The following is a 27,979-nucleotide window of genomic DNA, read 5'->3' on the forward strand; positions in this document are numbered from 1 at the left end:
AAAAATCATCTGTGTCGATGCGTGAAACCCTGCTGAGAACCATCTGATAGTGCCAGTGTGCAAAGTGCGTCTCACTTTCCTTTCTCACTTGCACTCTGGTCAGCTCTCATGGAGCGCCGTTCAAATCATGAGGGATGCAGGGTGCAGACCAGAATCTGGAGAGTCCAGCCATGTAAGAAAAGTGAGGTGGAATATAAGGAGTTATTCTGACCTGAACTCTTACTACAGAAAGACTCGAACACATCTGCAGAACTTCACAACACAGTATCTTGTCAGAAAAGAAGTGGGAGGTCTTTAAAAAGGCTGTCTGTCAGCTGAGACAGCTAGACTTGGTTTGAACAGTTCTGAGCTGGAGGAGCATATCACGCAAATGCTTTGAAGAATTGCAGCACATGACAAAGCGGCTCAGTTACCTCGAAGCAAATGACTTGCTGTGGAGAAAAGCAGAATACATGAACCGGACCTTTTTGCTTCAATGTGTGTGACAACGGAATTTGGTGTTTTCCGCTGCCAAACACTTACCAGATGACCATCCTTGTGTCAACCCTGACTCAGAGCAAAGCTAAGGTAGGTGCAGACTTCTGTGCGATCCTTGCATTGCTGGGACTCGGCAGGGATGCTTTGGAAAGCATGATGACACGTGGTTGTGCCAGCCTGTTAATGAAGTTTGGGGTCCTAAATGACCTACATACCGGGCATTATAGAGTCAAACATATCATGTGGTTGCTGATATTTAGATCATGTGCTTCTGCATTTGCCACACAGTCACATAAATCAAAGTATTAAAGAGTCACATAAAAATATGAGCATCAGCGCTTGCTATCAGGGAGTAAAATAACACCCAGAGACTTTTCATGTCAGGTAATATTTGACTTCCATTGACAACACTTATTCTCAATGATTCAACAAAACAAATGTGACTGTTCATAACACGTCTTAGGGACTTCGGAAAAAAAAACTTTCACAGTCAGAAAACTCGAAATACGCACATCTTTTTAACTTTCTATATCAAAAACGCTGTTTTGGTAAAAGTCAAAAGTTGAATCCAGAAACATGAGAAAAATAAATGCAGTTCACCTGGCTCTGATGTCAAAGTACATCTGGAGCCCGTTTCATCACTGGTATTGAAATCAGACTGTCTCACGTGAAACGGTGCATGTTATAAAATACCTTGTCAGGGTTGCTTGCCATCCAGTACCAGAGGGCACTATTTTAGCACATGAATTTGACACCCATCCTATATTTTGTATTTAAGAGGTTCGGTTGAAGCAATTCCTTGTGTGCAGCGGCAGAACCAGAACACCACCATCTGTCCACAAAGCAAAGCATCACTTGAGCACAGAGTGGTGCGAAGATAAAAAGAAGGGAACTACAGATTTGTGAAAGTATCAGTTGAAGACAAAAGAAGCAGATATTCTATCAGAGTTGGGGCTGACATATGGGACCCATTTACTGTCTTTGTATGGCTTTGTGTTTTTAATATGCCGCCTGTTTTTTATTTTCACTTCTCAAACTCCAGTTCAATACGTGCAGAAAAGTGTTTATGCCTAACATGTGTCAGTTGCAGGTTAAGTGTCTGTGTGTGCTTGTGTTCCTGAGCTTTCCTCTGACTATGGCAGAGGTCCCCGGTCCATGCAGGCACTCCATCACTAGAGGGCACATGCTGGCAATCAGGCATTTGGTAAGTGTTTCAAATGCAATGTTGACAAGTGAGTGACCCGCGTGCGCACGTGCAGAACACCTGGGTTGAGTTCTCCAGGACTTCCATTTGTCATACTGTAACACATCATATGTCGAAACCCCAGAAACTATACAAACCAGAGCCACGCAGCTCTTGCGAGAGGAACATGATAAATAAAAAAAAGGTGTACTAGGATGTGAGGGAGTTCAGCAAGGTTTTGTAGAATCTCGGGGAAATTTAGAGGCTCTATAACTGCAGCTCTTACTTTACAGTTGTATGTGATTTTTTTAAAAAAGGAGTGAAAGAAATTAGCTTTCAAAAGTACGCATCATTCCCATTGAAAGTGGAGGTACATGTGCGCTTCAAACAGGGTGAGCTGTTTATGTCTTGGGCTTTAGAGAAACATCTGTGAGGGGAAAGGTAGATTTATGAACTCAGACGAATGTAAAGAGTGGGGGGAAGCAACAAATCACCCAAGGAAATGTGATAAAAGATGAGAAGGGTTGATAGGAAATAGTTGTGGTACGACAAAAAAAGATTGCGGTCAGCGCGCAGGGTTGTGTTGACCGCAAAGTTAGCTGAATACTGCACATTTGCTACGATGTGAATGAGCTGCTCTGATTAAGTGAGGGAGAAAACATGTAGAGAAAAGGCAAGCGACCTGGTCTCAGAATATCAAATGTTGTTTTTCACAAGCACAAACCTCAGGGCCCTCCAAGTCCCCCCTACCCCTAGATTACTGGATTACAGGCCGTAATTGTCCCCCAGACCAAATGTCTAACACGCACTATCTGATTTATTTATTTTTCCTCACTTCCTTACCATTGATGCTTATTTAAATCAATTCTGACCCTTTGTTTTCGCTTGCAGATTGACAACCAGCTCTCAAGTGGGTGCTCGATAACCTACACATTTATTGAACAGAGGAGTTTGGTAAGGTAACATTTCCTCACGTTCCTTGCGAAACAGTGACTCGCACGTTCCATCAGCAGTCTGACTTAATGCTTACTGTCTGCTCATCTGCAGACCAAATGTTGCTTTGTAAAAGCAGCATTACCATGGATCCTGGAGCTCCTCACCACGCATTTCAGATACACTAGGGGTTCTGTTAATGACGGGTACGTGCAGTCATTGAGGGCACTCATTCTGAACATTTACTCTCAGAAATGTGTTCCAGAGATCAACGAGGAAGTGGAGGTGAGTGGCCTGAGAGAATTAGACAATACATCAGGAATATTTGATCAGTAGTAAGGGTAAACATGTGTTCTTGGATACACAGGACAAGCCAGAGACTTTTGAAACACTCTACCAAGGCCCTCCTTCAGAAGCACTGCAGAAGGCTGCAGCTGTGCTCTCAGACTACTGGGAGCTAGTGACAACAAGTGACAAGCCAATCGACTGGAGGTGCCAACATGAATACACAGACGACATCGGCTCGACCACGGGGTCCGTCACAGAGGCCTACTCAGAAGAACACTTAACAAGTACGCTTGCAGATACTGAAACGATGCAGTTTAAGTAGAGGCACAATTAAAACAGTGTCCCTCTCCACAGACAAGTACGACTGGAGTTCAGTGAAGGCATCACAGAAAAGACCAGTCGCAGATCTGTACAAGCTTGGCTTCATCATCGCATCCATCTGTGGAGGACTGCTCTTCATGCTCACTCTCTATTGTCTCATCACGCAAAAGGTAATAGTTTGAGTATGGGTTTGTTCTCAAATCAAAGTTTGTGGTCCATTCATTACCAATAACAGGACCCTTCCAGGCCACCACTCCAGAACAATTCCTCCAGCCAAACCCAAAGCCTACCCTTGCCGTGAACAACAACTAAACAGACTTGGAGGCTCATTGGATTAGTCATTTAAGCAGAACACAAGATATGCGAACTACATGCTCCAATACGGTTGTTTTATTCTGCCTGAATAGTTAGCCAAGCTACTGGTTTTCCCCTGGGCAGCACACCACACGAATAAAAGCAATGTTAGACAAAAAACAGCCCAGAAAAATATGATGAACAGGCTGACTATTATTTTCCAAAAAAACAATAATGAGCTCAAACATAAAGCTTAGGTTACACCCTGATTCAAGTGAGGCAAGGCTGCAATACATAAACATGTGCAATAACATCTGTATCAGCCTTCCAGTCCCTTTGTCCTAGTGCCAAAATAAAAAGCAGTTACCCTGCTGTCATGCGTCCCACAAAGGCATTTCAATGTAGAGGAAAGGTTCGGAACAGTTAGCAAATAAGCAGACTACATCTGAGGATCCTCAACGGGAAACCAATGACACTCTCGCTCCATGCAGAAAACAACTCTGTGCCTTGAACGGAGAGGTTACAGTATCTGGGCTAACCAAAATGGGGGACAGTGGGACGTGAGATTGATTGGAGAACTGGAAGAGATGGAGGGGAGGTGAGTTGACGCACTGCTGTCATGCAAAAATAATATCAAAAGGCGAACTATTTAAACATCTCCCCTCATCTAAAGTACAAAGGCGTTTGACCGATTTGCAGTAGTTATTCAACTGGGGTGCTGGGATGAATTATTTCAACATGACCTTGAGTTGAGATGTTGCATCACTGCATCGCTGGATCTGGAGAATCAGCCTCCCTCCTGGTAATCCACACAGAAAGAAAACAGTTCCATCAGAAAAGGCAACAAGCATATTTAATAAAATCCAACATGGGGTCTGCAGCACAGGCAAATAAATGAATGAAAGAAATGCTTGTAAAAGTCTCAGGGATAAGGGTCGTCAAAACAAGTGGTACATTCACTCAAATTACTCAAAATACTGTATACTTTCAGAAGACCCCTCCGGAGATTCAGAATCCTTGTCCCCGTACCCCGATTCCAATGACCTTCCTTCCTAAACAAGCTTCAGACTATAACTTTTTTTTTTTTTTTTTTGTATCTGAAAGCAACCACAGCAAATATGAGTCACAATTCCACATAGCTGTAAAACAGAAACCAATTTGAATGAATGTGGTCACACCAATTGTTGGTGGAGTTTATGACATTGATAAAAGTTACAAAATATTGGATTAAATTAAGTGGACAATTTGGGGTACCTCAAGAAGGCATCAGTCATCTTCACACCAAACTCAGGTCAACAAGATCAACTTCTAGCTCAAGCCTTTTAAGGTTTAAGGTTCTAATGATTCATTGTGTGGATGAACATATGGAGAAAGTGTCAGCATGCAGAACTAAAAACAAATGCTTACCACAAACACTAAAAAGTAGCGCCATCTGTCTCCCATTATGACACAATATAAACCATTCCATTTCTAATAGAGTGTGGCATGGAAAGCAGGAAGGTGGTCTGTAATATTGAGTCTCAACTGGTTTGTCTTTTATGTACTGTATGTTTATGTATGTATTTGCTGTAGATTGTCTCACATTTACTGCATACACAGCAACAGAAGTATTGCCAATGCAGTTAGACACATGCCAGTATTTACGACATAAAGCAGGGTCCAAATCCAAATCAATCACTGTCTGGAATGCAAACAGTCAACGATGATTGATGGCTACCGCAGTGAAGAGCTATAATAGAGATGAAATCTCTTCATTCATCATGCGGGTCATTAAACACAGTGATATAGACTGCCCACCTTGCCCAAAGATGTTGTAAATAAAATATCAGGTTGCAGTATTGGGATCTTTTCTCTCTGGATAATCATGCACATGCACCGTCCCACAGAGATGACCTGGCAAAAAAAAATCCCACGTGCACAAAACAATTAAAACGTGCACGCGATATACTAATTCGAGGGAACAAAATACTTTTTCAAGGGAACGAAATGCCAATTTATTGGCACAAAATACTAATTCAAGGGAACCAAATATTAATTTGAAGAACGAGTGGGAACAGCGCTGTTTAGGGTCCTCACAGCCGTCTTTAGGATCCGATTCCTTGTACCCGCACCTCCCTAATCCTGTCAACAAAATAATGTTGATGTACCACTTCCATCAAATGAACAGAGCTTACGTCACATTACTACATATATCATTGTGCCTCTCAATCGTTCCTAACTTTATGAAGCTGCGCTAATAATGGCACTGGAGAAGGTTTGCACGATTTGCGCCTCTTTTGTGCCCACAATTTAGTATTTCAGGCCCATGAATTAGTACTTTGATCCATCGAATTAGTATTTAGTGCACACGATTACATTTTTCTTTTTGCCATATCAGGTCTGTGGCTCCATATCACCTAACATCAGCTTGTAAATCAGACAATTTGAGGCGACTCCCAGTGAACTGCCCACCTTACTGCATCCTTCTACTACAATAATTCAAACTTAGGTTGGGTGTTAATAGCACTTAAAATGCATTGGATTCCTTGTTGTTTGCAGTACATTAACACTTTTAAAAATGACTTTATAGCTTGCATTTTTGTAAGCAGTTGAAAACATAGTGTCTGTTGATGGACAGAATGCATGAATGGCGGTGTTGGGAACAGTGACAGCCATGTTTGTAGCACTATACTCACTGTTCGGACGATCCAGTAGTGCAGAAACTGCAAGCCAACTTCCCAATGCAAGGCGAGGCAGAGCTTTCCAATCACCTGCAGCAACAAATTACTTATTAAAACCAACATAAAATGGAAGAATCACACCAGCAATTTCAATAACTTGCTATTTATGCCCATACGTTGTGACACTAACCACAGCACCTGATAACATACAGGCATGTTGCAAACGTACAACATACGACGCTTTGTTTTACATGACTTGACCTTGAAACAACCCGTAGTAAGCTAAACTTTACCAAAAAAAAGTTTTAAAAAAGTTAAAGCGCTTATAATGTTTACCGTTCCAAATATGCCACTCGTTACGTAGCCCCGCCTCTTGGCGCTACCTGCTATGCAAGGCGCGGGCAGTCACTGGTAGTTCGATGTGATTGACAGCTACGTAACAAGCGATTCAACGCGATGAACCTCGTGCTACATTCAAGGAGAACAATATCAATCGGAATTTAACACCCCAAATCGTGATGCATTTAATTACAGACGGAAATATTTTTAAACGCAACGAAAAAATAAGTTTGCAATGAAATCTTAATCAATATGTACAGTATATTGACTGATGTATAGTAACTAACTAAGTTAGTTCATGCATACATACCTCTATTCATTTGTTTGTATCACTCAGCTTCTTGTTCATACCACTTTTGTCTTGTAGAGAAGCTCGATTCACCAAAACAGCCTATTTTGGGCCACAATAATTTGATCAACATGATCCTCATTGAGATTTTTAAATAGTCGGTTTGTTTCATTAGCTACACTGTGAATTTATATCCACAAGTATGGACATGGTCTCAGATTGGTGGGTTCAGATTTTATGTGGCTTTGTGTGGAGTATAAATAACAACCCAATATGGATCCATGCTATTCTTATCAAAATTCTCCTGGATGATGACAAGGCTCTATTGTTTTTCATTCTTCCTAGTGGTTGTTTTGTAGCCCTGTGAAGATATTCAGGCTATTCGCTCTGACTTATTTTTATCCCTGTAAAATAACGACACTCGGCGGCGTCAGATTTAATTTAAACAGATCTAAATTAATTCAATATTCTCTGAAGTCTGTTTTTCATCCTCAGCTGCCATCGTTTCTGCCTGTTTTTCTTCATAGCTGTTGTTTCTCCCAACAGAAAACCCCCATCACTCACAGATCAAGATCAGGTACAGACTCCAGGTGAGTGCTTCGTCTTTGAATGTCTCTCTCGCTAAGTTCATTCACTTAATTCCATTTTCTCTGAAGCAGAGAGCGAACAGAAATCGAGATGGAGCAACAATAATGTGAGTGTTTTATTCTACTAAAGATACTATTGAGTTGGATGAGCATTGCACGGCAGGCAATTAATGGAAGGAAATTAAGCAAATGTATTCAACTACATTTTATTGAATCTGTGCTGAAGAAAATTCACTGGAGAGTATTTAGTGAGAGACGATTCCTTGCTTCTAGCATGCTCTGATCTTGTCTCCTCATATTTCCTTTGATTTATCACACACCTTTGCAGAAGAATGTTGGACTTAATCCGAACCTGTCCTTTTATAAATGGACAGAGTGAACTTTTACCTGACCCAAATTCCATGTAAAGCATGCTTTTTGTCTGTTCCCCTCAAGAAATACTCTCATGAACTTCATCTTAACCACCTAATATTTACCAGCACCCCCTGCTCATAAAGACAGCCAAAGTATCTTACGATCCAAACACACATCAGTAAAAGCCCAGAAAATACTAACAATATATCTCATTGAAGTTGCATCAAGCACTTTTGTAGACAACAAAAACTATCAAATTCCTGCTTAAATACTCGATCAAAACACAGTCATCTGACTGTAGCGCATGTCAACTTCAAGTCTGGTCAACTATTAGATCATTTGTAATTTTTATCTTGTGATTTTTATTGAACGCAGAATTGAATTTGCTCATAATGGTGTTCATTGCTTGTCCATCAGTCGAAATAATTTCAAACAAAGAAGATGAAACGAAGGAATTCATTAGCAGGGACAAATGACCACAAATACAAAGTCTGATGAAGTATTTTGACGTAATCCAACACTTCGCTGCAAGATAAACACTTTATCATGCTAATGCTATTATTGTTGTGAGGCTGTTGTTGACGAATTGCAAAGAGAAAATAGAAAGATGATACACATGACTGTGTTATAAAACAGATGTTTGGAGGAACAAATAACAGGTTAAGAGGTTTATTTTGTCAATCTCATGATCTCTGTTTTCATAAGGTTAGAATCTAGTTTTGGGTCGCATTGATGTTCGTCCTCATAATAACAAGGAGGCCAATGAAATGTAAAAGCACAAGTGAGGAGCCTCATGACTCAGAGAACTCATTTTAATTAATCCTCCATCATTAAGTTGTTGCCAAGAAATCTAGTTCATAGAAGTTTCCCACGTTTCATTTCTTCAATCTTTGTTCCAGCCGCTCACACCTGGCTGCAATGACTTTTCTGAAAGATGCTTTCAGTGTTCTCACAGATCATGCTTGGCTCAGAATCCCCGGACTGCTAATGAAGTTCAAACATCACTACCATTCAAAAGACAGATTTTAAATTTGAGTGTCTCTTTCCACAGACGACAGCGGCGGCAGTGAACCTCTGAAGCCCTGAATTTCGTCCAGCATTTTATTTCTGTAATAAATGTTGGTACTATATAATGCTGAACTACTTAATCAAAAAGTTTGCTTTGACTGAGATGGATATTTTGGAATAATATGCTGTGTATATTATTTTTGTGCATCATCTACAACAGTTATATTTTGAGTCCACTAAAGGTATTTCTCTACTATGTACATGTTCTTTCACTTGATAAACTGTATTGTTCTCATGTTAAAGTTATTTATTGGTTTAACTTCAATCACCTCAGCGACAATAAAGCTTACCCATAGATATCAAACACAACGCGCATCTCCAGTGTTTGTCTGCCTTACAGCACTACACTGAAAAACAACCTCTTGGAGAAGTGGCGAAAACATCTGAGATCCAAGAGAGAATTCAATGATTGGGAGAGTGCACAACCCTCGCATCTGCATGTGAAGAAACTTCAGCCTGCTAAAAACAGCTACTGTACTTAAATTTACTTTGTAAACAAGTTCAGTGTCACGGTTACTTTAGGTTAACTGAAACATGGCTCGCCAACTTTCGCTACAACAAACAAGTTGCATAATGCAGCTAATCGCCACATGTGATTCTCTTGAGAGAAACGGAATGACCACTTAAACACAGTGGTTCCAGATATGTGAACTGTAAAATCGACACCCAGCCGAAACCACTCTTCTTACCAGGATGCAGTTACATGACCAAGCCCGGAAAGTTTTTATTTAATTCACTTCAGAGTTGAGGATTACAGGCAGCTGCATGAAATGGAAGTCTAGCCAGCTATCAAGATGGCTGTTTACTTTAAAATTAAAAATGGTTTAATGGCAGCCCAACAAAATGTTTTGCTTTGTTTTATCCTCAGATAATTTTGATCCTTTTAACGAAATTGTGCACAGTCAAAACCATCCATTTCCTTATCTTAGTCGTTGGGGCAGAAGCTGAAGTACAGAGGTCCAGACGTTCCAACTCACCTAGCAGTCCAGGAAGCATTGTGACAACCAAAACCCAGTTTTAGTTTCTCCTGGAAAATTGGGTTTCCCGCGAAGAGACGTTCCACACACCCTGCAGAGAAAGCTCCGGATGGAAACAGCATCAGAGCTAATCTGCTTTTGTATCATTGCAAATCAAAGAGCATTTTCAACCCTGGAACTTTATGTAAGATAAGACAACTCTTTATTGGTCTCACATGTGACACATTTCATCATTTAAGCAGAAAAGAAATACAGACATAAAAAAGTGTTGAAATTCAGATACAAAAAAAAAACTAAAAGTGAATTTTCAGATATTAACGCACCATGATTTATTGACAGAAACCAAGCTTAGTCAAACCAAATTAATAATTGGTTAAAATTAGGCATCTAAAAAGTGCAACAACCTTATGCAGAGACCTATGAATGACTGAGCCGTTTTCAAGTTGGCTACACCCTTGAAGCTAGTTAAATTCCTGTTGCTGAAGGAGAAACCCGCCAACATTCAGAAGTGTTGACAAAAGCTTATAAATGATGCTATAGATGAATGCAGTCAGGTAGAGTTCAGCCTAACCTGCTCTGAGCTCTTTGAACTGGGACAAGCAGACTCTTCCCGAGGACTTCTCCTCGTATTTGGATTGATCATCTACAATCGAGCACAAGGCAGAGTTTTGTCGCTTGACCGACTTTTAGGGAAGCAAGCCGCTGAAGCGTCAATGAGAGGTCCGTTTGACACCCTTGCAGTAATTCATCTTCAGATCAAAGTTGCTGTTTTCTTCCTCCAGATTTCCATCATGACTAGGATACTACCAAGAAAACATAAACAATTACTATGCGCATGTCAATGGGATCAACAACTTATATGACATCAACACTCACACAACAGTTTCCCACTTCAGAAACATGTTTCCAGGCATTGTTCATGAGATAATGACCATCAGCCTGTTACTGTTTTCAGTTGGCCTGCAGCGGCAAGTGTCATCCTGAAGTGACTTCTAAGCAGTGAGCAAGAAACTAGGAATTCAATATGTGGTACTGATTAAATGAATCATTTTAAGCATATACACCTTCAAAATACAAGTTTATCATGCTATGTCATCATAAAAAGATCCTGGACAGATGGTCATAATGTTCTGGCTGGTCAATCAGATCCTGACAGCTATATGGTTTTAATAAATGTTTCTTATGGTTCAGGAGGAACGCTGTGTGCAAAGAGGTTATCCTGAAGTCATGAAGAAGTTCAACAAAATGAATGTGAGGAAAATCGTTACCTCAGGATGGCGACGGATGAGTGTGATTCATGCTAAAAAGAAGTACGTTTCATGAGTCACTTTGTTTTCTCCTATGACACATATGCCTGTCATCTGGATGTGTGATCGTACAACTGCGGTATTTCCTGTTGCCTGACACTAAAGCGCCTCAGACAAGATTAATCACGTTTCTTTCATAACCGTCAACACTCGTCAGATCCAACAGGCTGCGAACAAGATGTGTGAAAACATGGTGACATCAGACCACAGGTAGAAGGCAGGCAACATCTTCGCTGACAGGGAGTTTACACATCAATGAAGGCAACACGCCGCAAACAGTAGGCAGCTTCTGCGGGAATGTCTCTGGCACTGATCTCGTTGGCATCCAGGCGTAGAACTCGAAGCCTGGAGAAGCTTGCCATGTTGATCTTGCTGCAAAAACTGCTCAGGGAAAACTCTGAAGGACAGAAAGGAAGGCAATAGAAGGGAGGTCAATATGATCGCACAAAACAAGTGAGATCAAATGAAGTCAACAGAAACACATCAATATGCCTGTCCAGGGACTGGAGGAATGTTCTCACAGTCAGTCTCACAGTCAAAAAGAATGTCCTTCTCCACTTAGCCAATAAAGTCAGTTGACCCAGGATGTAACATTGATCAGCTGCATTCAGTTTCCAAAATCTCCCCAAAATGATTCTGCACGTACCTCCAGAAATTAGAAATTTGCACAACCCATCTAATGATTTATTTCTGCTGTCTTTTGTGTAACATCAATGCTGTGTTAGTGTGTTTATCTGGTTTTACAACACAAAAAACAATAAAACAACATAAAATTCCTATGAAACATTCACAGAATGTTTATGAATCTCATATAAACACCCATTGTTTCATGAGAGAACACTAGAGCAATGCCAGCCATCATAAAACATGAAATAATGAGCCATATCTGGAGCCAGCGAGTTAGTGTTCCAGATTTAAGTTTTACAAATGTGGCTCATCGTTGATGAAATTCTGCGCTGTCCACTCCAGCACCCCCTAGTGTCCATGAAGAACACCTGACATATTTAGCTTTTGAGATGAAAAAACATGATCTGCGTCACTGACTATTTTTGTCAAAAGAAAAAAAACAACTAACTAGCAACTGTATGGACGAAATTAGTATTTCAAGGTTGAAGTTTCGCCAACTCTTGGCGAATGAAAAGGTTATTTTGGGATAATCAAATTGAATAATTTGGAATGTAAGTGTGTTATAAAACAGAACAAAACAGGCAGTGAATCAATGCTGTACATCTAAAACGAAATACAAAGAAATTTCAAAGATGACATTTGGAGCATAACTCATCTGTTAAAGAATAAGAAAAAAGTTTCTTGCAGAAATGTTAAGGAGAGGTTGTGTCCACTGTCTGCTCCAATGTAGAAATGTATCAAAACATCTACTTATTTGTATCTATTTGGAGCAATGAAGCAAGATCATTTGTAGCACTCAAGTTGTGCTAAGCAAAGCCTCCAAGTGACGTCAGCCTCAGAGGAATTACATTTCAAGATTGTTTTCCCGTTTTCCGATACCCACAAAACACAGTGGTCACAGCCTGTTTGGCTCAGATCACCACTTGACATCCTGAAAGACTAATCAGTATTCCTACATGACATGACAACCCTCCATCTCAAACTCATTTTTTGACCATTAAGAGAATGCCCATACCTTTGATCTCATTGGCCTGTAGGTAGAGGTTCTCCAGGTTCCTGTTGACACTTGGGATCCTCTCCAACTTGTTGAAGGAAAGGTCAAGCTCCACCAGTGTGCTGATATTGAAGACATTTGCTGGAAGACCTCTATCGGTCAGTTTGTTGTGAGATAAACGAAGAAACTGCAATCTGGGATTCATGGCGAGGAATCCAGCAGAGACACTTTCTATGCCGTTAAACTCCAGGTAGAGTTGCTGCAGAGTCTCTGGCAGGTTTTCAGGGATTCTGCGCAGCTTGTTCTTTCTCATGTCTAGCATAATCAAAGACTTCAGTCCCTTGAACGCACCGCCAACATCCTCAATGTTGTTATCCTGCAGCTGCAGATTAGTTAGGTCAGCCATCCCTTCAAACAACTTCGGGTTAATTTTAGTGATCTTGTTGTGACCGATTCTCAGGTCTGTGATGGACCTGGGCAGATTAGAAGGGACCCTGGTGAGCTCATTGTGATCCAAGAACAACCGTTCCAGGTTCTTGAGCTTAGTGAAGACGTTCTTGCCTATCTTGTCTGAGCGCAGCTGGTTGTGGGACAGAACTATCCAGACTAAGCTGGTGGCATTGTCAAACACACCGTCCTGGATGCCTGTGATCTGGTTTCGCTGCAGGTAGACGTACTTTATGTGAGAGGGGACGTAGGGGACGTGCTGAAGGTTGCGACTGTGACAGTACATGGCCGTGGGGTATGCCGTGGGGCAGTCACACTCCAGGGGGCAGTCCACTTCCTCAGCGAGCCAGCTGATGGGCCGCCGGCGAGAGCGGAGATGTGACAGCCACTGGCTGTAATGATGCTGCCCTGCGCTTAGATCCAGTAATCCCATTGCGAGGACGAGCACAAGTGCCTGCATGATGTCTAGGTGGGAGAAAAGTCAATGAAATCATTGAGAACAACAAACCACATTACATTATTCATAATTATGAGTTGGTAACAATTACCTTTCTTTGACAAATCAGTAAGTGCAGATGTGTGGATCGCAGACGATGTCTCCCTGCTTCCTGTTGGTCTTCGACTGAGTGGAATATGTCTTGGCTATAGAGTAAATACCCCACCACCTCTCCACAGCTGCAGCCTCCACCACCAGTATCATTAAAGTGCATATATTTTTTCCACTTACATGAGGAACCTATACTACAGCGCATCACCTCCAGCTACGTCTCTATCAATCCCATCTGGGAGCCGCCACAAACATCTGCTTTTTAACAACCCTGTTTTGCCCCACAGTGTCATGCCTTATCATTAGCACGGCCTCGCACAGTCTGCCCCTGTGTTTATTGTTGTGCGGTGGAGGTTATGGAAAGGTAGCGAAACCTTATAGAAATTCTAATGTAGCGAGATAGACACGCTGTTCATGGTGGATGTTCCTCTACTTCATTATGATCAAGACAAGCATATTCATCCGGGGGATTCATTCATAAGGTTTTTCCACATAAAACTAGTGCCAGCTGCTGATGGAAAATTTTGTGGTGGGCACAGCTACTTATTTTCAGCATGCCAGCACGGTAGCGGATGACAGCGAAAGACATGGAACTGCAGAAATGCATGGTAATGAACGTATCTCATCCAACGCACCATTCTGGGTGGATGGTTTAACACAGCTGCATGCAGTAGAACTTCAATGTCTGATTAAACTACATTCATCCTCTGCTCATCAGTTTGTTGTTCCATCACTGACGGAATAATATCTGTTTACTATCCCAGATGATGTTATGAGCTCCTTGCCGAGGCAGATGAAAAACTGATGTTTTTTACTGCATTAAGCTTTTTGCAATCAATCGAAGTAACTTTTGACTGAGAAAAGCATCTGCTTCTGACATGTTATCAAATGGACCATTAATGTTTTGATGTACCATGTAACACATAAATAGATGGTCTATCTATCCACATCTGCTCTACACCAAGCTTAGAAAATAGTAGGATTCTTATTGCCGAAACCTAAACAGACAAAAAAATGTATCGAACATTCTCTCTATTTGTCACTCTTGCCTCTTCACCTTAAACACAACACATACTTTCCACAACAGTTTAAACCGGCTGGCAACAATCATTCTTACTCTTTTGAACACTGCATCAAGTCTGGCTGAGCTACAGTAGTTAATAAAAATCTTGCGCATGAATGTGCTATCACCTCCAGAGTTAAAAAAGAAAAACCACATGTATCATAAAGCTGGTGGTGAACAGCTTTAAAGTGTTTTTAGTGTAGATGTTGGGGATGCAATTGTTTATGTAAGGTAGTACTTTGAAATCAATGATATAAAAAGGCTTTTAATAAAACAAGACAAACCCTGTCATCTATCCTCAGCCCTCCTCCATAAACATTTTTTCCTCCCTTGGTCATTCCAGCTTGGCGTTCAATTACAGCACTTAAGCTCTGGAGAAAGTGAACATGTGTTTTAACCTGCACACAGGTTATTATTGTCTTTAGTCATCATCACACACGAACGAGAGGCGGACGAGAGTTTAGGACAGAAAGAAATTAACATTCCTAGTGTCTGAAGTGAATGATATTACAATCTCTTGAGCAGACTGAGATAAGAGTGGAGGGATGATGGTGAACAAGACCCAATCAGAAAAACCCCTCTGACCACAAACCACAGCGGGAAGCTTTAGAACAGAATGTTAATGAAGACAAGACAGCAATTGCATCATATGGACACAAAGGACTCAAGATCATCGTGTTGCACTGATATTACTAATATTAGATGCAGTGCCAACTGACAGACTCTGAGATAAATGTTTCTCAACTGTACTGCAACATCAGAACTGAACTGTAGCAGCAAAGACAGGCTTCTGCAACTTGTGAACTGGAATTAAATGGTCATATTTAGGGGGAAAATGTTTAGTATTAATGAGCTAACCTGCAAACACATAAAGTGAATAAACATTAAGAAGTATATTGCTTGAGGTATCAAAACTTTATATTCTGATTGTAGTTTCTCATACCTCAATTGTATGAATCATAATGTACTCATAAATAATATTCATAAAATGAAAGTTCAATCTATTTGTCAGCCTTGTGACGGGGGACAACAAATTCCAACAACATTGGAGCTAAAAATAGATTTCGTCACAACTGCACCACGTACATTTGATTACAAGCCCTCGTGCAAATGACTGCTTCCATTTGACTCTTTTTGCACATCTTGGCCTCCATTGAGATAAACTTGAGGATCAGGTTCTGTATGTTAACATGCACCAGCAGGGAAGGAACAGTGAAACACTGTGTGTCAGACAGTCTGATTAATGCAGACGACTGGCTTCTAAGTGGGGGGTCTAATTAAATTAAACTCTGCCTTTGATGCAGTTTGGTTTACAGTTGCTCAGCTCAGCAGGTTTGGGGTCATAAAATGAGTCAACTGACTGTAAGATATGATGTGTAAGAGCATTTATTTCTCAGTAAATGTGTGTTTAAAGCAACTATGTATTTCAAGTACATTTTCGCAAATAAAAGAGCCACAATCCTTTGTAATCGCAGACTCGCAAATATGCGTGGCAAATCAAAATTCATCATCCACCATTAAGCAGTGCAAATTATCAATAGCTGTCATCCTGTCGCGGTCACATAACTCAGTAAAAGTCTGAAAAAAGATGCAGAACTCAGCAACAGAAAACAGCCATTACAATCGTAATAACATGCAACTCACAGTGCATACAGACACAAAATGCAGTGAAGAAAGCACCATTATGAGTATTGCCAGTTTTGGGAATTTCATATCGTAAAAAATACCATCCCAGTTCATCTACCAGGAACATGGGTAACAAATTGGAAATGAAGAGATCCAATGCTAACGCTGACTTATTAAGCATAAAACTATGTGGAAAAACATCAAATTAGCCTCAGCGCAAAACAAACCTCACAAAGAGGAGAGGAGTCAGACACCTCAAGGGAACCAAGGTAGCATTCCCAAATCAGAAAGCCATGACTCATTTACCCCGCCACATGCGAGGATTCTTTCCTTGAAGTTCTCTCTTCGGGTGACTCCAATAAACCCACATTAGGCCTCTTCTCATATCACCAGAGTGGCAGATAAAGACTTAATTACACATTTTGTTTGTGTGCTCTTGGGAAGTTAACGGTGTAGAAAAGGAAAACATGATGAGACAACTACAAAAAAGATAAATGAAGCTGAAAAGTCTTTGGTACATCTGACTCAGTTGATCTGCAGTTGGACGCCATGTTTTGTTTTACTTTGTTATGGACAAGTGGGGCCCTTTCAACATAAGCCATCATTCTATAGTGAGCTGTCTTTTGAAGCTTCAGTTGTTTAAAATAAGTTGTTTTGGCAAACAAATCAAAACCCAAACATGTGTTTGTCCTCAGGGTATATTTTTTGTCAACTGTGATGGGTGAATAATCATGTGCATATGTGTTGATCCAACATGCCATGATCAAGCAGCACCAGCAATGGCTAATCAGTAACCTTTAGCAACAACTGACATTTCTATCTTTGCATGAACAAAACATCAATAAATGGTTCTGACATTGAACCAATGCTTTGCATCCACTTTCTTGGACTCATCTGTGGTCCAGTTCCAGGGGCTAAAGAGGCCCAGACCTCCCTCTCCACAGATCCCTGCTCCAGATCTTCTGAATCTTCTGAATTCCAAGGCATCATGAGGACAAGAGAGTGATACAATCTCTTGAGCCATGGTGTCTCCTGAGTTGGACATCATCATATAACACTGTCAGATGCCATCACAGTCTCTTTCTGCGGCAAAATACTGCATATGAAATAATGTAATACCTGAAAGCATCTTAAAACACATATCCAGTAGTCATCAATATCCAGTATTATCTTTTTAATCGTTCTCATTCTTCCGCTTTACTTGAAAGCCCTGAGTCTAGAACAGAATCCTTTCCTTCTGGTTCAGAACAGTGAGTCTGCCTACAACATCCTGTTGCCAGTTTATTTCCTGCCCCGAGGAGGGGCTCAGCAAACAAGCTGGTGCAGTCTCAGTTAAATGAATGCAACGAGCATCACTGCAACCAGATCACACACAACTCTGCACGTGTGCAGGAAAAGGTACAAAAATCCATCACAGTGAGTGTACAACCTTGGAAATTAGATTAAAATTCCTCCATTTAATCATGCAACCTGTGAAGACCATGAAATCTCATATTCAAAAGAGGCCTGAGAATGATATGAAAAAACAACAACATACACCAGAGCAGAATACGAGAAGCAGCTGCGAGACTCATTGAAGTTGACTGAAATTGCATTCCTTAATTCTAGATGGAGGGAAGACTGATTTGACATTTAATTCGTCACAAAAGCAAAGACTATTTTTGGAGGTGTGAGCGTGGGAAAGAATTAAAAAATCTGTTGATTCTTTTGAGAACAGATCAGTGACAAATACCTAACAGTGAAATTATGAACATCATCATTTGAGCATGCAGCAGCCGTTCAACCAGTTTTCCACTCGCTGATCCATTTATTTCACCATTTGACAGATTCACTTGAGAATCTGGAAAAATCAAAAAAGTGGTTTAACAGCACCGTTCCGTGTTTCTCAACATTACACAAATGTTTTTTGGAGGAAAACAATTTTTGTTTTGCTTGTTGGAGGATGAATTGTTGCGTTTATAATGAGTGCTATCAACAAGACAAGAATGGTGAGTGAAGATTTGACCATGCAGTAAATAGTCTTGTGAAGAGACAGGACATCATAAATCCAAATGAATTTTTAAACATAACAAAGAAGAATTACCGCATAATTCAGAGCAGACTTGAAGGCCCTTTGTTTTGTTGTACAACTGCATGTGAAAAACTAATTGATTGCAGATATCTAATTTGGATTGATAAGTTTAAAGGAAGTACTAGGTTTTCAGATGCAACTGAAACTACTATTTGTGTCATTATCACTGTTGGTGGTCAACAGAAGATGGCTGATTTGGAAGTTTAGTTAAAACCAAAAAATCCAATTTGCACAAAGCTTGCTGCAATATCTAGTGAGATGATGATATAGAAATGATAATAAACAGACTACTATTAGAGTAACATTCACACCTGATCCTCTCACAATGACCTCAAAATGGCCAGCCTCTAAACACTGGCTGCCACTGTGAATACACCAGTCACAGCAGTTGCCCTGTATTTGCAGCAGACATCATGACATGTTTGGAGGCGTCGGCAAGGAACCATTAACGTTGCATTCATATTTGTCTGCGTGAGTCAAAAGGCACCTCAGCAAATCAAGAGTGTAGTGAGAACACGACTTTGTTTGGGCAAACTTCAGACACATCGAGAGACGTGCAATCATTCGATCCACCAAACCACAGAGAAAACTCAACTGGATTCATTCTATATAACCCATCACAGCATCAAAAGAAAGTGCCAGTAGAATCACTGTGAGGGAGCACTTCTATAAGAAGGCTCTCATAATGCTTTATATCCCTCATCAGACCAAGCTGCATGGAATTCTTCAATCTGTGGCGACAGATACTGCTAACGCACATATTTCAACAACACACTGTATGATTGATTGCCTTTTTCTCTTTTCTTGAACCCCAAAATGATAGCTCAGATATTTTTATGACACTCAGGTGGATGAACAAAGTACAGACTCAGAGCTACGTGCCACATGAGCATGGAATGATCCTGTTGCTTCAGTCAGCTGTGTGTCTGTGATGTGTAATTACGACAGAGCATTGTTATTGTGGTCGTTGTAGTTGATGTCAAGGTAATTAGACACTGTTGTTTTAATCAGTTAAAATTAATTTTAACTCACAAGAACTTCTGTAAAATGTATTTGAACTCCTGAGGTTACACAACATTCATAATAACAGGATTTGTTGACATTGTACAGTAATTAGTCTCCATCATTCACTGTTACTCACGGTAGCTCAACCATGCATTTGTACTTTATCTTGTCACAGACATCTTCATGGTCTATCTTCCCTCACTGCCTCTTGGCTGCTTTCTTCCGCTGGTGCTTCCTCTTTGAAACTGGAGTAGAGATTCTTATGAGTAACTCACACATTGGAGTCATACAAGCAAACACACTTTATGCTGTAAAATGGAACATAAAAGCCTTTATATCAAATTAGAATATCTTAATATTTTGCTCACCGGGTACAGCATGACTTGCGTGACAGCATTTGCATGCAACCACCAAAGTGTGGTTGAAGCACCGTGGTGCTTTAATTAATTGACAAGGTCACAAGTCAATGGTTTAATGCCCTGATTTCACAGTCTACATTCTTATGTATTGTTGGTTTTCTTTGAAGCTTGGGTTTGAGGAGCATAACACAAATTTAAGATGAGTTAAATTGATTGCTCCATGTTCATTCGCATTATAAGACACAAAAAGGAACAACAGTTGATCAGATTAAATATTGATATATTGGCTTTTCTGTTGACTAATGTGAACCAGACGCTCTCACTGAAGTCTTCAGCCAAGCAGCTGTTCTGGCTCATTTCAAAGAAGACCTCATAGAAGGCAGTTCACGCTGTCTAATATCATTACTCATCCATTTTAGAATCAACCACACAGACAGGATAGAATAAACTTTGGAAGATACATTATTCAGTTCTCACCAAAGGTCTGCATAAAAAATGCTTTCAAGTCATCAGACAAACCCACAATGAAATTGTTTTTACTATTCAGTTCAGAAAGATTAAATATTTTCGAAAACATTTCGAATAATAGAGCAATAGAGCAGAGGTTTCATGACTACAGTGAAAAGCAAAATGAAATTAATCACACATTGACACTTCTTAATATGGAGGCGATTTAATTTTGTATTGCACTGTATTACAAAATGGTCCTAAGCCATTGCTATTTATGCATTATTGACCATATTCGACGCTTCTACTGTCGGTCTTTAAAGCCTTTTTCCATGCGCGGAACCATTGCCGTCGCCGTTTCACTCCGGAAGTAAATAAGAGCTGCACCATAGCCTCCACAACAAGTGGAGTGCTGCACGCCGGCGGCAAAAAGAACCCCGTTAAACCGTTATTTGTCGTCAAATATTGCGGATTATTTCACCAACAATGATATTAATGTGAGTTTAGCTTCTTTGGTGTTCCAGCCTCAGAAGAGATGTTCGCCAAACCGTTTCGTGTCAAATCCAACACCGCCATTAAAGGATCCGACAGGTTCGAGTCCTCTTCTTTTTTCACTGACAATTTTCGAACGAATCCTTTTTCAATATTAACTGATCGCTCATCCGAGAGTAAATCTTCTCATTCATCTCCTGTCATTGTATTTGTACTGCTTATTAATGATGTAATTATGGTGATCAAAAAGACGTCAATTGCGATTCAAATTTGATATTTTCAGCTGATCTAAATTACGATCATTCTACTTTGAGTCTTTGCTTGGTACATTTTTGTGTATACACGAAGTACATTTACACAAGCCTCAGATGTGACAAGTGCAACCAATATTACTTCCTCCAATATTGTTTGTATTTTGATTGTCAGTGTTGAATTTATCGCCCAACTCAATGTCATTGGTTATTTTTTATGCCTTCACAGGCGAAAGCTGAAAGCTGATGTTGCTGCAGCTTTTCCAGCGCTGAGCCCAGAGGATTTATCGGAGCTGATGCCCAACAAGGAAGAATTAAATGTGGTTAAGATTTACTCACATAAGGGAGATTCTGTGACCGTTTATGTTCTTCACAAAAACCCACTCTTCTTTGAACTGGACAAATGTCTTTATCCTACAGGTGACAAGCTAAGTGTGAGTTATATTTACATCCCTTATGTTGTCAAGGTAGTAACACTATTTTGCAGTCTACATGCTTTGGCGCCACCCTGCTGTCCTGCCGACATTCAAAACATGGCCACCGGTGCTACAGAAGTTGACAGGTGGCGCCGGTAAGCTTCGTTTTCATGACACATGTTCATAATCGACAATGTTTTATGAGGCATTTTGACTTTCCCAAGATCTCATGCTGCCTGGTGTTGTGGTGCCTTCAAGTGGACTTCCAGAGGTCCAACGAGGAGAGTGCTGTTCAGTCACCCTAGTCAACAACAGGTAGGACAAAGAAATGGATCGTGTAAAAGAATTCCGTCACTTGCTTGTGACTGTGTTTAACTCATGTGGGGTTAATTACAGCGCTCCAGTTGCAGTTGGCACTGCTGCAGTTTCCAGTGGGGAAATGCGGAGTTTAGGCATGAAAGGGAAAGGAGTGTTTATTGTCCACACTTACATGGATAATCTCTGGTGAGTGTTTTTCCCATCCATGCCACATGTAACTTTTTTGCCTTCTGAGTGGCTTTTGTATATTCCAGACTCTTCCAATTCACATCTTAATAAGAATTTTATGCCATGATTCAAGAGCTACTCCCAGTCTTTTGATATTTGGATTCGGGCATATATATATATATTTTTTTTTTGTGAGTGTGAAGTGAGGGGAGGAGTGTTTCTCTGATCTAGCTACTCAAGAGTCCTCAGCTTTCATTGATGGATTTATTGTTCAGAAAACATTTGATGTGCTAACGGTTCTCTTTTGGTGAAAGGTCTGGACTGCAGGCAGCCCAGTTCTGCACCCGGACTGCAGCTTTGGCAACCATTTGTGGATTGCATGATGAACTATAATTATGTTCCTCAGCTTGTGCAGCCACTTTCAGTAGACAGTTCTGTTTCTCATGTTTGTGATCAAAAGCACTTCCATTGTGACATTTGGCTCTGTCACCTGAGCTCAAAATCCCTTCAGTACACGCTGAAGATGAAAGTGATTTTAGAGGCAGTTTGTCACAAAATGTTGAACCATTGTATTGTATTTGAATTTCACATTTTCACTGCACTTAATTTTGAAATTGAGGTTGCACTTTGGCAACCTTTGATCCACTAAAATAGCAGTACATGTCAGATGATAATAATGACCAACACAACTCACCAGCACTAACATAGGACAAGGATATGTCATGGTTTTGGGAGCATGCAGATGCCGCCGCCATCCCTCCTGCTGCTGAATAAAGCACAATATATTGTCCTTCATCAATGACGGTTAAAAACGTGATCACAAAACAGATAGCAAAAGTAGAGCATGACATTAATATCACAACTTTATGGTTGAAACATCCCTGGCAGGAGACTTTGTGTTTTTCCTCTTTGTGTGTGGCATGTGTTTGTAGGTTTGGTTTGCATGACTCTGAGCTGGCTTACTCAGCCTGTTTAAATTTCTCCCATCAGATCTGGAAATTTCAAACAAAAACTGTTATTGATTACTTCCCCCAGTGGCTTTTGTCTGTGCGTCACTGATCCGGGGATTAATCACGCCAAATAACTGGGTTAATGGCGTCATATATGATCATAATGTCATATATTAAAAAAAAAAAGAGTACAAAACGTTTTTTGAAAAAAAAATATTGTCAGAAGCAGGATGGCAAAGTGAGCTGTGAGGTGCAATAAAACTTTTTTTTGTTTTTTTTTCAGTGAAGCACAGAGGCTGGAAGTGACATTTGCAAACACAATATTGACTTCAAGACTGAAATGAAAAAAATGTACCTGATGTGTACTTTTACTTTACAATCACAGGGCATTTGGGGACAAATCAGCGCTTCCGTCTTTACCAACGGAAGACAGTCAAGAGCAGACTGAAAATGAATGTGAGGACGATGATGAAGAGGAAACGCAAGAAAGGGAGGAAGCACATGTGGAGGCGGTAGAGGAGCCGAGTTCCACAGTTGAAGAACAGGTTTGTTGTCGTGTTGACAATATGAGCTTAACCGAGAAAGCAGAAAAGGAGGATCAAAAGGAGGAGAGCCTGGACGACCAAACGACACCACAAGGTAACGTTGCTCTGCCTCTGTGTACTCATAAAAAGCACTCCAAAATACGTAGGGCTTTTTCAGTTGCTTGTGCTGCAGCGTTTTTTAATGAGACACATTCAGAGAAGGAAGGATGTGACCCAGGTTCAACTCTGATTTCACAGAGAAAATGGATGCTCTCCTGGTGCAGTGTTTCTTTCATGCTCTCAAATGCAAATTGAAGAAGTCTGAGCTCCCTCTGCTGACCAGCACTTTTCTTCGCAACCACATGTTCTCCTGCTGGTAACGTCCTGGTTTTGATTAAAGAAGCGCTAAGCAGGAATTTGGGCATAGCACTTAAAAAGTCTTATCATTGTTTTCTCAGTCCAAGTGGCATTCAACTTGACCTGAAAAAGTCCAGCTATAAAAAGGTAAATCCAATGTGACATTTTACACAATGTCAGTCTGTTATGGCTTAAGACTGTTGCTCTTGCTGTTCGCCAGCTGTCCAAATTTCTACACGCCATGCAGCAGCAGCGCCACCTTGTGCAGGTGAAGGAACTGACCAAAGGTGTGGAGAGCATTGTGGAGGTGGACTGGAAGCACCCCGAGTGAGCTCCTCTTCAACATGAACAAATTCTCCTCTGATATTTCTGGTAACTTGCGAACCCTTTCAGGCTGCGTTCCTTTGCTGTTCCTGATGAGACAGTTGACGCAGCTCCAACGCTGGACTTAGGAGATGAAGAAGCCTATCATCCTCCAGAAATCACGAGTTTGTACTCAGTGTCAGCACGGCTGGAACCCCTCTTCAAGGATTCAAACAAGAGGTCTGAGTGTCCTCCGTACAGTTTCATCTCTCGCGTGTTTGAAATTGAAAACCAATTGCTTCATTAAGCATCTGCTTGTGGTTTACTGGATAGTTTGCTGAATGAATCCAATTGCTGTTCAAATATCGGTCACATCGTTTGGTACAACATGAAAGTTTAGGTTGCCGTGCACCAAATTCAGAGCTTAGGCCGATCTGTCTGATCTGGCACAACAACATGTGGAGGTAATATTACAACCACATGCTTCTGAAGTGGAAATTGAAATCGTCTTCTGCAGCAGTCTAACAAAAAAGGACACTGTAATTGACAACAATTGAATATGAATTTTTCATATTTTCAGTCTTCTCAATCTTGAATAACAATCATCTTGGTTATTCAAGGGAAGCTGCTCGAAAGTAAAGAGGCTTTCACAACTGCTGTGCTGTGTCAACATATGTGCTTAGCATGACGCCGTGTTACATCGTACTCTTGTGTCACTTTTCCAGCTGCCTCTCTGCTTTTTTGTGAAAAGCACACACCACATGCATATAATTAATTCCACATTGACTACTTGATTTCCATTTCAATGTTGCAATCCCTTTTTTTAAAAAGAAAAACAGAAGAGTGCGGTGCTTTGGTGATGTAAAAATATTTAACTTCAAAAGGTCTTATATTTAATGTGTTTTGGATAAAAAATTAAACCTCCTAAAGTGGCTCTATGTTGTTTCCTGCCACCACACTGAATGTTCAAGCACAGATGTTCCGGTCAAACAAGGTAAGGTGAGGCAAAACAAAAGATTTCAACTCACCCTTTCGTTTGCCACCCACAGGAAGGGGACGATACTGCAGCCAGCCGAGGTGAGAAGCATCATCACGGAGTATGTGAAGCGGAACCAACTGGTTGAGGAGAACAATAAAAAGTAAGTACGTGTCGAAGTATTTGTGTGGGAATGGTAAACCTGTCATTGTGAAATACTCAGTGATTAATTGAAATAATTTAGCAGGAACATTGAGAGACGAATGAGTCCAGATATAAACCTTAATAATTTGAATCAGACCCTGATATTAAATTAGTGGCTGAAACGACATTACATTGAATCACTGTGAATCTAATCTGCGTTGCTGTGGCTGAGACTCAGGAGCCTTGAATGGAAATGAAGGAACTGTATGGAATTATTATTTACAGTTTTTGTTTGACTTGTTTTGTTTTTCTTCTTTGTAGTTATGTGACCATTAACCCGACTCTATGTGATTGCTTACTGGAGAAATCGGAGTACCAGGAGATAGAAGCTCTCAAGTGGGACGACCTTTTCAGCAGGTAAACCGACATTCCGTCTTCATGCCAATTGAGAGTGACTGGGAACGGCAGACTCATTGGCTGTACATCTCTGATGCCAATCTCCGCATCCACAGTGTTCTGTTGTTCAGAGATCTTGTGACAGTCATCTGATTGTCATGTTCAGGAAGCTGATTCAAGATGATTCAACGTCTTTACGTGGCATCATGACGTTGGAAGTGAACCAACACACGTGCCTCATTCACTTGCTCATCATTTGCTCCAGGTTTTTAGTTTAGACTTGAGCAAGTCGCCCACGGATCAAGGGATCGGGGATACAAGACAGAATTATATTCTCTCCTATTCTCATATTCTCTGAGCTTCAACTGTTGCAGTGCTTTATGGGATTGCAGTTAAGAGTGTTTTGAACCTGAAGGCCTTCACTTTTTATGCTTACATGACCCATGAAAGAGCTCAAGTCAAATCATAACAACACACAACAACAACGACATATCAACATCAATGAGATGAGATTGGTTGGAACTGATTCTGAACAGGAATACAAAGCTCCTGCTGGCTTCAGAAGAAGTTGCTGCATCACACGAACGTAATCAGAAGTGACGGGCAGTAAATCAGCTCACCAACAGCCAATACTGAGAAAAGGAAAGCGCTCTCTCGTGTGTCTGAGGGCAGGTTTGTACCACGGGGGGGAGCAGGCGATAAAATAATCTATTGCCATCTGTAATGTAGCTCTGTCTGGAAACAACAGTCACACTCACATCTGGATCGTGTCTGTTGCTTAAATTATCACATAAACCAAAACACGCAGAATAGCAGACTTTTATTTTAGGTCCTAACTATAACATGCTTGTCATCATTAATGTGGAGCCCAGCAGGTTCCTGTTTAAATTACACCTTGAGTCGGCATCAGATTTTTTCCTAATGTCCCCATCATTACAATTAAATCAGTTTTTCAGGCAATTGAAACCGGTTTACTCCATGAATAGTGTCTTTATTTGGATTTCAGTTTTGACTTAAGAGTCTCTACAATGAGATAGTATTTAGATTTCAACTCTAATGGTACAGAATTTTGTCATGCATTTAAATAATATATGTCGCAATGCTGGCTGTACTGTATAAACTTTGAGGTCCGCTATTTGCCCTAAGATACATACACTGTCTTGACTCACATATCCATCCCATTCCTAACCCATAGGGTTTAATATGATGTTATGGTAATGCAAACTTTCATTTGGCTCCAGAACACTGGGGAGAATGCAGGAGTGCTACCAGGTGGTGTACCCTGGACAAACCCCAGTTGTAAAGAAGGGTCACATCGAGCCCATAGACATCTCAGTGGCATCTCGAGGCTCCAATAAGAAGGTAAGGACGCTTCCCTGACATCTCAGAAGTAAGAGAGGCAGAAATAGAATTTAAAATTAGTTTGTCCATGGGTGAGGCTCTGACTTCCCACTGCAGTTTACACAAGTCAAAAAGCCATTAAAGGATTTGAGTTGTTTCCCAACTTCTATCATGATGTCAACTTCTGTGTCAATGGGAAGTCACTAAATTTCTTTGTCTTTATGTCTTGATCTGCTTCAAATAATATCATTTTTTAATATTTTAAATTTAGATATATATTAATCTTTTTTTTTAAATCACTGTTTTACAGTCAACTCTTGGCTGCTCGCTGATCTGGACCGGAAAAGTTTCTTATCGGCATATATGTTGTGACTTTTCATTTTTCCATCAGTCATCTGGTGACTTTAAAAGGTTTTTTAAAAGGTTGCTTTTCAGCATTTTTCTTTTGTGGGTAGAATTTTCTGCAAGATCTCCCGCAATGGAAAGTTCTTGGAATCCTTGTCGTAAATGCTTAATTGAAGCAACACTTTGACTTGTTTTACAATTATATGCCGCGTGGTTGTTGCAATTGCACGTGTGTAATTACGCTTTCATCTCCGTGCAGGTGACTTTGATAAAGAACCTAGAAGCTTACGGATTGGATCCAGCGGCTGTGGCCACCGCTTTGCAACACAGAGTCCAGGCCAGCTCAGTCTTGCAGCCCATTCCTGGAGCTAAAGACAAGGTCCTGGTCCAGATCCAAGGAAACCAGATTCAACAAGTCGGAACTTTGTTGCTTGGTACGAGAATGTTCACACTGTCAATAAAACTTAACAGATGTATATGACTTAATTCTTATTCTCTTTTAATTATGTTTGTAAATCTTTACCAGATCATTTTCAGATTCCTCGCAAGTATGTTCAAGGACTAGACAAAGCGCCGAAAGCTGGAAAAAAGAAATAGTGAAGACTTTCCCTGAGATAACCGTTGGCTGCAGAATAAAAAAATCTAATTCTCTCGTCTTGATCCTTCTTTCTCTTACGCTCTTGAAGATAACATTTTTTGTTAACTTTAAAACAACATGAACTAAGTGAACTTGGA

General features: G+C 40.5%; 3 protein-coding genes across 5 annotated transcripts; 2 read left to right on the forward strand and 1 right to left on the reverse strand.

Moving 5' to 3' along the window:
- Positions 1–93: 93 nt before the first annotated feature.
- Positions 94–9,090, forward strand: csf1b (colony stimulating factor 1b (macrophage)). Its single transcript, XM_053850514.1, has 9 exons — positions 94–567; positions 1,562–1,681; positions 2,552–2,614; positions 2,708–2,878; positions 2,961–3,165; positions 3,236–3,372; positions 7,331–7,374; positions 7,444–7,478; positions 8,777–9,090. Exons 1-8 carry the CDS (start codon positions 526–528, stop codon positions 7,475–7,477), a joined length of 816 nt encoding a protein of 271 aa, XP_053706489.1. The 5' UTR covers positions 94–525; the 3' UTR covers position 7,478; positions 8,777–9,090.
- Positions 6,811–25,553, reverse strand: fmodb (fibromodulin b). 2 transcript variants are annotated; one of them, XR_008413028.1, is made up of 6 exons: positions 25,071–25,553; positions 22,603–22,674; positions 13,694–19,702; positions 12,720–13,610; positions 10,342–11,474; positions 6,811–9,861 (listed from the first exon to the last, which is right to left on the reverse strand). XR_008413028.1 is itself a non-coding variant. In XM_053850513.1 (5 exons), the coding sequence occupies exons 4-5, from the start codon at positions 13,603–13,605 to the stop codon at positions 11,323–11,325; spliced, it is 1,038 nt and encodes a 345-aa protein (XP_053706488.1). In that variant the 5' UTR covers positions 13,606–13,610; positions 13,694–19,702; positions 22,603–22,674; positions 25,071–25,553; the 3' UTR covers positions 9,984–11,322. The 2 variants fall into 2 exon arrangements, 1 of the variants encoding a protein (XP_053706488.1); XM_053850513.1 differs by lacking the exon at positions 6,811–9,861 and having other exon boundaries at positions 9,984–11,474.
- On the forward strand, positions 20,633–27,979 carry eif2d (eukaryotic translation initiation factor 2D). Of its 2 annotated transcripts, XM_053850510.1 has the most exons (15): positions 20,633–20,854; positions 21,236–21,426; positions 21,494–21,577; positions 21,647–21,737; positions 21,819–21,926; positions 23,244–23,497; positions 23,641–23,758; positions 23,841–23,886; positions 23,960–24,066; positions 24,133–24,282; positions 25,092–25,181; positions 25,484–25,579; positions 26,800–26,920; positions 27,504–27,678; positions 27,771–27,974. In XM_053850510.1, the coding sequence occupies exons 1-15, from the start codon at positions 20,799–20,801 to the stop codon at positions 27,839–27,841; spliced, it is 1,758 nt and encodes a 585-aa protein (XP_053706485.1). In that variant the 5' UTR covers positions 20,633–20,798; the 3' UTR covers positions 27,842–27,974. The 2 variants fall into 2 exon arrangements, with proteins under 2 accessions (XP_053706485.1, XP_053706486.1); XM_053850511.1 differs by lacking the exon at positions 20,633–20,854 and having other exon boundaries at positions 21,277–21,440; positions 27,771–27,979.

This window comes from Synchiropus splendidus, chromosome 18 (assembly GCF_027744825.2).
Source record: "Synchiropus splendidus isolate RoL2022-P1 chromosome 18, RoL_Sspl_1.0, whole genome shotgun sequence".
Taxonomy (NCBI): Eukaryota; Metazoa; Chordata; class Actinopteri; order Syngnathiformes; family Callionymidae; genus Synchiropus; species Synchiropus splendidus.

Coding starts and splice junctions, on each gene's coding strand:
- fmodb (XM_053850513.1), bottom strand. CDS start 13,605: ATGCAGGCACTTGTGCTCGTCCTCGCAATGGGATTACTGGATCTAAGC. Junction 11,475..12,719: donor ACAGGCCAATGAGATCAAAG/GTATGGGCATTC, acceptor TCTGTCCTTCAG/AGTTTTCCCTGAGCAGTTTT.
- eif2d (XM_053850510.1), top strand. CDS start 20,799: ATGTTCGCCAAACCGTTTCGTGTCAAATCCAACACCGCCATTAAAGGA. Junction 20,855..21,235: donor GCCATTAAAGGATCCGACAG/GTTCGAGTCCTC, acceptor ATGCCTTCACAG/GCGAAAGCTGAAAGCTGATG. Junction 23,887..23,959: donor AAAAGTCCAGCTATAAAAAG/GTAAATCCAATG, acceptor GCTGTTCGCCAG/CTGTCCAAATTTCTACACGC.
- csf1b (XM_053850514.1), top strand. CDS start 526: ATGACCATCCTTGTGTCAACCCTGACTCAGAGCAAAGCTAAG. Junction 3,373..7,330: donor ATTGTCTCATCACGCAAAAG/GTAATAGTTTGA, acceptor TTCTCCCAACAG/AAAACCCCCATCACTCACAG. Junction 7,375..7,443: donor AGATCAGGTACAGACTCCAG/GTGAGTGCTTCG, acceptor TCTCTGAAGCAG/AGAGCGAACAGAAATCGAGA.